General features: G+C 41.6%; 2 protein-coding genes across 2 annotated transcripts in view; one reads left to right on the forward strand and one right to left on the reverse strand.

Annotated features, from left to right (window-relative positions):
* The window catches only part of LOC138604120 (F-box/LRR-repeat protein 19), a 20,080-nt gene extending 16,639 nt beyond the window's left edge, over window positions 1–3,441 (reverse strand). The window contains exon 1 of the mRNA XM_069675973.1: window positions 2,782–3,441. The gene's annotated coding sequence lies outside the window, so the exon portion shown is untranslated. The remainder of the gene's footprint in view (window positions 1–2,781) is intronic.
* Window positions 3,442–4,472: 1,031 nt separating this feature from the next.
* On the forward strand, window positions 4,473–9,395 carry ube2m (ubiquitin conjugating enzyme E2 M). The gene is made up of 6 exons (XM_069676031.1): window positions 4,473–4,743; window positions 6,685–6,779; window positions 6,944–6,982; window positions 7,070–7,173; window positions 7,386–7,449; window positions 7,929–9,395. Exons 1-6 carry the CDS (start codon window positions 4,629–4,631, stop codon window positions 8,067–8,069), a joined length of 558 nt encoding a protein of 185 aa, XP_069532132.1. The 5' UTR covers window positions 4,473–4,628; the 3' UTR covers window positions 8,070–9,395.
* The last annotated feature ends 286 nt before the right edge of the window (window positions 9,396–9,681 follow it).

Consider the following 9,681-nt stretch of genomic DNA (forward strand, 5'->3'; position numbering starts at 1 on the left):
ATACTATCCCACATGTGCAAAGTGTCTGAATGTCCCCAGTAGATGTGTTCATCCTGCAGCAGTGAAACAGGCTGTAATGGCTGCAACATAATCCTTGATGGGTCAAAGGTCGTCCACTGAAAGTTCTTGTTGTTTCCACTGACAGGCTCAGATTGTTATTCTAAGTGTGTGACAACATGACAGAAAGGATCCCTACAGAGATAGACCTTTTTGTTACAGAGGAAGATGATTGTTTTAACCACACACAGACGTTACATCGCTCTCTGCACACACACCAGACTCCATTCATAAAAACACTGATTTAACCTCACAGAACACAGGATTGCTAGACAATAGCGGCTTCGACCAGTTAGTTAGTTTAAATTATGTTTGACTTTGTTATAAATGGTTTGTTCAGATCCTTCAATATTTTTGTTTTACATAACAAAACAAACTAACTGAACGAGGCAGCAGTGGACCTGGAACTCCTGTGTACTGCACAACAGAATTACTGTTTTTGTCAATGGAGTTTGGTGGATGGTTAAAATATACCAGAATTTCAGAACAGTTTACTGCTTTATCAAGAAAATATGTCCAATAATTGCAGCTTGAAATGATTCCCTGTTCCTCTAATATAGTTAAATCACAACATGTCCTGATCGTGTTGTGATGTGGACATCTGCATGCAGTCCATTAGTATTTGAACCACTAGATCCACATCAGAACAGGAAGTGGTGACACCTGTCTGAAAGCAACAAGTAGTTGATGCTCCTACAATCATGGCAGGAACCATCAGACATATTTAAGGTACTCTTTTATCCATCATCAATATGATGTACATGTGTAAGCTTTATCCAAAAGGGCGGCTCATTTCTAAAGTAATAATAATAAATAATTAAAAGTTAATTCCAGTTTTGCCTGATGAAGGTCCAGCACCGAAACGTTGCAAGCAATTAAATGTATTTTCTGCAAGTTGGACAGTGTGCAGGAGTTAACTTGCCCCTATGAAACAGATGGGCAAAGTTTTTCTCGACATAGTTTAAAATCCAACAATTCAGAAAGTTATTATTGAGATTATACTGACTTTGTCAGTACTGTGACAATAAATATACTTTTTAAAAATTCTGAACTTTTGGTTGAATAAAAATATGAAATATAAAAGACATCGCCCCGAGCTCTGAGGAACTTTTTTCCTTTTTGTGTTTAAAACGATGTTTAGATTTATTTTGCAGACTGAAAAAATAAATGATCGTTATTTTCAGCCTTGTGACCCCAGAGATTTAACAAGTAAATAATCATCAGATTAATCGATACTGACAATCGTTGGTTGGAGTCCTGATTTATACAATCATAACACTGAGTCAAACAAAATATCTGCCTATGTTTTTGATCAAATACTTTCTGTAACTGGACATTTATTTGCAAGTATATCTTCAACCTCTCTGTAACAGCGTGTATTGTTCCTTGGTGATCAGTGATAATATCACCTAACTATCAGTGTACCTCTAATCACAGTAATGAACATGTTGGTGGAAATTGAAGACATCAAACTAACTGATGGACATTTATCTGAATATTTATACATAAATTGATTACATGACAAATTTATTGGCAGATAAATCAATCAAATATATTTCTTAACTCCATGTCTTTTGTAATGCAGTTTAAACTCTGAACACTCGGTGGTTGGTTTATAACTTGTCTCTGGTTGTACCACAATGACTACTACTCTTCTTGAATGTTTGATTTGTATTGAAGCAATTATCATTAGCTTCCTGATTGTGTTATTGGTAATAAATCAAATATGTGTTATTTATTTATTTATAAATAGATGTAGAGAAAATGTTGACTGAACTATCCCAGAACCTACAGTGCAGTTTCATGTGTCGGTCCACAACTCACTGAGATACAGTTTAATAAAACTGTAATGCAGAGAAGAGCACCATTAAAAACAAATGTAATGCATTTTTGAATGAAAAAATGACTTGAATGATCAATTATCAAAATAAATGCTGATTATTTTTCTTTTGATCTAGAATTTGATTTGGTTTTAAGCCTGCTGAGAGTTCTCTCTGAACATCCTGGATATTTATTTAGCTGCTTCTTCTCTTGTGTGAATATACCCTCATATTGTTTGTGTTTTAACCTCACTTTCTGTAATGTTTCTTTTCATGCAATTATTGTTGTGTTTTTTTCCCTGTATTAAAAAAGGCAGAGACAAACAGCAGCTTGCTTGATCAATCTCCTGAGATGAGTGAACGTTAGAAAGCTTGCTGGATTGCGTAATCAGGTACTAATGTGTGAAAATCCACTGCCCTTCATTAGCTCATGAATAGTGTGTTAACTTATCTGTGACAGGCTGATAACATTAGCATCAGATTGAACGCAGTGATTACCAAACCACACTGCTAGCTAACATGAATTAGCAGCCAAGAATAATGAAGATGCGCATCTGGCTCCACTTGTGAGATAGCTGCTAATGGCTAACAACTAGGGCGTCACAGTAACCTACATTTCATCAATGTTAGCAAACACAATGATACATGCAAATGTTTTTAAACTTAAGCTGGAGTGTTGATTTGGGACCCAAATGTGTGAAATGACACACACAGCCCTCCCCACCCCCCAGAAATCTGAAATGATAACGCTTGCTAACGTGTTAGCAGGCTAACTGTTGTGCCTTCGCAGGCTGCAGTATGCTTCCTCTTTCATTATCTCTCTGCTTTGTAAAACATCAAACCGGGTACACAGAGGTTATTAAAACATGGCTGGAAATATAAAAATAAATTCACGGGTACTCACCTCTTCGTATCAGGTCGCATACTCCCTGGTCGCTCATTAGAAATAATATTAGCCAACAGTTAGCGCACGTTAGCTTGGGTTTAGCGCAGCTAGCCGTCCGCTTCCTTGTTTCTTTCTCCGCCAGGCTGCTGTTAGCTCCCGGGCTGCTTCACATGAGTCCCATCGTGTTAGCTTCCAGTGCTCCAGCTAGCTCCCGGGCTAGCCTAACGGACCCAATGTGGGTCTAAATGTCTCGATTACCAAAATGATCGATATCGATAAAGTGAAGGGCGCAGTGCTGCTGACTGAGTCGTGCCCATTCACTCCTCTCTCCCCCTCTCTCTCTCTCCCTGTGAGTGTACCTCTCTCTCCCCTCCGCTCCGCACGTTACAACGTGTTCTCCTCTTCCTCCCGGGGGGCTTCAAAACACCTAAAATGGCTCATTTTAACTGACGCGCAGTGTTTTAAATCGACACACCGTAATAACCCTCCGCAGGAACTAGGCCCCGCTTATCGCTGCATTAAAATGAATCTGATTTTGTTATAAAGAGCAACGCGCGGCTATTGTTCTCCGTTTCTATTGTGTGGCGCCTGGCTGCGGTGTTGTGCGTGATGATTTGGTTCAGTGTTGTCAGTCAGTTTGTTCGCCTGTGACACGTTCAACCCCCCGCATTGATTACATCACACAGGTGACTTCAGACCGCTCTCCATTTCTGCCTCGGAGGGAGAGAGAGAGGGAGAGAGAGAAATAAAATAAATAAATAAATGTTGTAAATAAAATATGGGCAACGAAATTATGCACGCCCCGCCTCTGCGTGATTGCGTCACAAAACGTCAGTTGCAAAAAGGCCTTTTGGAACTCGTAGTTTTCACTATAACATAGCCGGTCATTACCCTTATATGGACACCCTTTTTGCCTGGGTGATAGAAAAAAACCCAAAAAGATTTTAAGACATAATTTGGATTTACTTTATCTCATCACATCACATGAATCTGCTTCTAAAAAAAAGCAAAAAATAGCAGCCTAATAATAAAATTATAATAATAATCACAATCAACATCATCATTTTTAACACGATTAGAAAACTCTACACACTATGTACACCTTTCTCTTATAGATAAGACTTCCTGTTGGGTAATTGCACAGAAAACTGCAGAAATAAATTGTGTGTACCATTCTGGAATGATCATATGATACATTATGAAAATACAGAAAAGTTATTGCGCAATATAAGTTGTTGCATTGATTAATTGCACAGCATATATACATACCGGTATAAATATATGTATATATGAAAATGTCTGATATATGAACTTTTTACATTATTATTATTATTATTATTATTATTACTGTAATTATATACTTTGTTAATATACTTAATTAAATATGTGTATCATTGATAACAGTATTTATAAAATATGTTAAGTGTATAGATATGAATGTTATATGACATGAGATAATAGTGAAAAGTAGCTGTCATATGGTAAGATAGAAAGTAAGTAAGAATGTTTTCTCAGTCAAATATCACTGTGAAATAAGACATGATAGTTTTACACTGTGTCATGTTAATACAGCAGTAACACACTTTTTATATCGAACACTGTCTCCAGCTCAACGCTGTGGCTCCCTCCCCCTTTCCTCCCCTCTCTCCCCTCCGCTCTGCCCGGCCTCTCCTGCTAGCTAACAGGCTAGGCTAGCTCGGCGGCTAGCATCTCTCCTCAGTGTAATTAGTTGAGACGCACCGGCTCCATCTACATCACGGTGCTGTTAGGACTGAACTGACTCCGTTAAATTCAGACACGACACAAACAGAGCGCGCGCACAACAGGGACACAAAGTACAGGCTTCAAATTATCAATAACTGAAGATGATTAAGCTCTTTTCCCTGAAGCAGCAGAAGAAAGACGAGGAATCTGCTGGAGGAAACAGACCAGGAGCCGGGGGGAAAAAAGCCAGCGCGGCCCAGCTCCGAATACAGAAAGGTAGGCTAGTTAACAACACCAGTACCCGGTTAGCTTGTCCTAGGTACCTATTAACCACAGGGTGACACGACCCCCTTCACTGCCCATTAATCATAAATACAGACAATAATAAGCGGGGTATTATAACTCTAAGAGGCTAACAGCTAGCATGCTAGCGTTAGCGTGAAGCAGGGTTAGCTAACCGCGGCTAGCTTGTTCTATATTTGAAAACAAAACGCAGACAGCCAGTCAGAAGCTAGCTCATATCAGATCGTTTAAGGCTAGCATGTTAGCACACAGCTAACACTAAACAACACTAAACCCGGAACACATTCGGCACTGCTAACTAGCTCTCAGTCTACAGTAGCAAGAAATCTTAAGGTTTCTTGGGTTGGATTTTCAGGCTAGTTAGCTAACAGCAGATAGCTTTCAACAGGCTAACTTGCTGTGTCAGCTTTCTGTTTGATTGTCTACAGGGTGACAAACTTCTCCACATTTATTGAGATTTACCTCAGGTGAACAACCGTTTGATTGACAGCTAACCAGCTAGGTTTGGTGTTAGCAAACAGTTTTCTTCAACATTTCATTCCTTGATCAAAACAAGATTGATTTCTTCCACTCTGAGGCTCACTGTCAACCTGGCGGAAACACACCTGTCCACCCAGGTGTGACAGGTATTAAGTTAATGTAAGGGAACTGCAGGTTACTTCCTGCTCAGACAGTCTTCCTCAGTCTATGTAGAGAAAAACATTGACAAAAAAAACAATGTAGCTTCTTCTAAAATGACAGTAGATCATACACCTGGTGAGCAGGTTCAGACGGTGGCATCCAGGTGAACACTGAAGTCTTCAATTCATTCATTCGTTCATTCATTTAAACTCTGTAATGTGTGTCAATGTCATTCAGAGTACATTTAAAACAGAATAGATACATGAAATAAGTAAAGTAACAAGAAAACAGAGAAGAAGAGCACTATTAAAAACAGTAACATTTAAAAGCAAAGTCCATTATGATCATGGATTAATTATGCAATGGTCATATCACATATATTTTACCTTCCATTTTTTTATGCTGGCTCAGTATCAGAACAACTAGTTTAGGTTATTTATCAGGAATAATGCCCTCCACCTCCTATGTCTCAGATTACCTGTTGGTCAGACTAAAGACATCACTTTGGACTCTTTGCGTTAAATTAACATGTTTCAGTTTTTCTGACATTTTATAGACACAGCCAAGAATGTTATTAACATGCTGCAATCTAATCCTACTTTCTGTGTTTTACGATACGAGTCACCCCTGTGGAAATATTGGTATAATTGTCTTTAATGAAAATTAGAAATGTTTTTTTTAGTTCTGTTTGTATTGTACCCTGTTTTTGTTGTATCTTTTGTTTTGTTTTTTCAACTAATGGACCTTGAGTCTGACAATAAAGATGAACTGAACAGCCGTTATTAAATTGTTAGAATAAACAGCAAATTAATTTAATAGATTAGAGGGATAAGTAGATTGATAGTAAACATACAATAACATGAGATTACTGATGTTAATAAACAGTATTTGTAATTGTTACATCTGATGTGTTAGAAGAAGAAGGTATACTTTATTAATCCCCGAGGGGAAATTCAAATTTTTTCTCTCTGTTGGTACAATAATGTAACACACACTTAAGGCCCGAAATACACACATGCACAAACAGGAACCAATGGACATGCATTAAAAGAGAGATGTCAGAGTGAGGGGGCTGCACATGGACATGCGCCCCGAGCAGCTGGGGCACCTCACCAGCTACCAGCCCCAATTCCACACTTGGTCTGTCGCGGGACTTGAATCGGCCACCCTCCGGTTCCCAAGCCAAGTCCCTACGGACTGAGCTACCATCTACCCCGCTGAGCTACCATCTACCCTGGCGTATTTCTTTTTTTGTAATCCTAGCTTTGTGTGTTCTGTGTGTTTGTGATTCAGACATCAATGAGTTGAACCTGCCAAAGACGTGTGAGATCAACTTTCCTGATGACGATGACCTCCTCAACTTCAGACTCATCATCTCACCAGACGAGGTGTGTGTGCGTGTGAGTGCGTGCGTGCGTGCGTGCGTAAAGAAGCGCAGTTGACAGCAGTAAAGAAGCGCAGTAGACGACTGTAAAGAAACACATATAGTAAAGTAGATGTGTATAAACAGGAAGTACAGAGTGTAACATCTCTGCTTGTGTTTGTCTCACAGGGCTTTTACAAAGGAGGAAAATTTGTCTTCAGCTTTAAGGTGAGAAACACCTGTCAGCCTGTCACCTGGTACTTCTGTTTCCTGTCCCCAAACATGCAAACAAACAAACGTGTGTGTGTGTTTTAGGTAGGACAGGGTTATCCCCATGACCCCCCCAAGGTAAAGTGTGAGACGATGGTGTATCACCCCAACATCGACCTGGAAGGAAACGTCTGCCTAAATATCTTAAGGTCTGTAACAGCTGCAGAAGCTTTGACTCATTTTCACTTCAGGTTCACTGGCTGACTTCTGATCAAGTTTCTGAACACATTGTGTCAGGTTTTATTAAAGTTACTTCATGCTGTTACTAATCAAGAGAGACGTCATTTATTTGTTTTGGTTTTAGTGATAAAATGAAGTCAGTTTGGTGTTACTGAACTCTGATTTGTGTTGTTGTCCACAGAGAGGACTGGAAGCCTGTGTTGACAATAAACTCCATCATCTACGGTCTACAGTATCTATTTCTAGTGAGTAAAACCCACTTTTCACAAGACTTGTTCAACACGAAGAGTTACACTCATTGACTGTACATGGGAAAGTCAAGCCAATGCTGCAGTGTCTATAACCTGCATTCTCTCTAATGTCCAGCAGAGGGCGCCTCCACTGGTTGTAAAAATAAGTGTGATCCTATAGAAGTCTATGAGAACATGCTCCTCCTCCTCTCCTGATGTATCCCCTCAGTAAACATGTTCCTAATGACTTTATGGTCTGAGTCTCTAGTTTCAAGTCTTCTTCAACACAGCATGATCACGTCACGTCTTCGTATGGTCAACATTGTCACGTTGGCCACGCCCACGCTTATATACAGTCTATGGTTACACTTAAACTCTCCACAGATCAATCGCAAAGCCCCTTAAGTTTGAACGCTTGAAAATCATAGTTTCAATCAATTCAAATGTCCTTTATGTAAGCGTTAATGTTACTCCCCCTCTCCTCCCCCCTGCAGGAGCCTAACCCCGAGGATCCGTTGAACAAGGAGGCAGCAGAAGTCCTCCAGACGAACCGGCGGCTCTTCGAGCAGAACGTCCAACGCTCTCTGAGGGGTGGCTACGTGGGCGCCACCTACTTTGAGCGGTGTCTTAAATAACTCGGCGTCCCATGATCTACCAGATTCCCCCTCCCTCTCCCCCTACACTCCTCACCTCCTCCTCCTCCCCCTCTGCCTCACCCCTCCTCCCCCATCCATCCCCTTTTACTCCTCAGCCCTGCTTGTTGGCAGAAGCAGGAGCTGTGGCGACAGAGAGCAGCACGCCAGAAGACGCTTTTCTGTTTTAAATCAAAAGACGACGAAGAAACCCCGCCCTCCCTCCTCCCGCCCTTCGTCTCCTCCTCCCTCCCCCCTCCCCCCTCCTCCCCTTTTTCTCTCTGTTTTACTTCCAAGACGCAGCATTCTACAGTTTACACGCCACAGCGGGACGCCGACACATAACACACAGAAACTGGACTTGAAAAGATGGCCGACACCGAGCAGCGGCCGACGGTGGTGATGGAGGAGGGAGGGAGGGGGAAGAAGGGGGGGGGAGGAAGGTTTGGGTGGTCAGTGAATGTTGCTCGGGTGCGTTAATGATTCAGAGAACGCCACGACACTGATGATGAGAATGAAGATGCTACATGATTTTCTTTTCTTTTTTATTTCGTGTGTGTGGCGAAGACACCTGCGTATGACAGGTGGTCAGAAGGACACGCCCCCTCCCCTCCTAACACGGCAGCAAACTCCAAACTCAAAAACACCAGGATTTTTTTCAGGGCGTTTTCAGCTATGGCCACAAATTATCACCATGTTCTTTGCTACTGGGAAATCCACAGCAGGAGGGAGGGGCTTTTATGTACAGTAGGAGGGGCTTGGTGCCGTGGGAGGGGCTTGTCTGTGTGTCAGGGGCCTTGAGCTTTAACGGGAGCAAATCGGCCTTAAAAAGCCCCTCAGGATATCGACTCAGCCAGCTGTAATTTCACATCTGTAGGTGTAAAGATGTCAGAGCTAGGGGGAGTGGTCAGTTACAGTGGGAGGGGCTTGTTAGTCACAATTAGTTCATGCACGCCTTAAAAAGTTACTTAAAGCAAGACAGCAACGTAGTTTTCAGCCTGTGACGACAAAGTATGATGTCAGCACTGGAGGGAGGAGCTTGTGGGTCAGTGTTAGTGGGAGTGGCTTATGTGCACAGGGGGGCAGGGCTTGTGAAACAGTGGAAGCAGGTTCGCCTTAAATAGTTCCTAGAAGTAAGACCAAGATAGAGATTTCAGCCAGCTGCTTTTCTTTGGCATCAGATTAAAGAAAATGTGGAGAATTCTGAAGTGACGTGTTTTTTTTGCTAATTTGTCATCTTTGCAAGAATTTTGGAGTTTGCTGCTAACCGAAACACACAATCATGTATACACACACACTGAGCGTCAGAGGGCGGAGCGTCGTGTTGGTGGTGGGGGGGGGGGGAGGTGGGGATCAATGTGTTTGTTTAAAGGAGTCAGGGTGGGCGGGGTTTATTGCGAAGGGCGGGGCTTTTTTGGTTTTCAGTTGGGTGGGTGGGAGGTTCATTGCGGGCGGGTCACAGAGGGGCGGGGCTTAAAATGTTACGATTCTATTGTGTATATTGAAACCCCAGCTGTTCACATTGACTGCAATATGATTTATGTTAAATAAAATATGAACTTGAATGATTATAACTGCTGTGACGTTCGTATAACAGACGCACAAACAGCTGTGA

This window comes from Semicossyphus pulcher, unplaced genomic scaffold (assembly GCF_022749685.1).
Source record: "Semicossyphus pulcher isolate SPU_LCO1_2020_fin unplaced genomic scaffold, fSemPul1.0.p SCAF_25, whole genome shotgun sequence".
Classification (NCBI taxonomy): domain Eukaryota; kingdom Metazoa; phylum Chordata; class Actinopteri; order Labriformes; family Labridae; genus Semicossyphus; species Semicossyphus pulcher.

Bases quoted from the DNA above. Each gene is read 5' to 3' on its own strand.
- ube2m (XM_069676031.1), top strand. From the start codon at position 4,629: ATGATTAAGCTCTTTTCCCTGAAGCAGCAGAAGAAAGACGAGGAATCT. The intron at 4,744-6,684 runs GTAGGCTAGTTA...TTTGTGATTCAG, and splicing joins CCAGCTCCGAATACAGAAAG to ACATCAATGAGTTGAACCTG. The intron at 7,174-7,385 runs GTCTGTAACAGC...TGTTGTCCACAG, and splicing joins GTCTGCCTAAATATCTTAAG to AGAGGACTGGAAGCCTGTGT.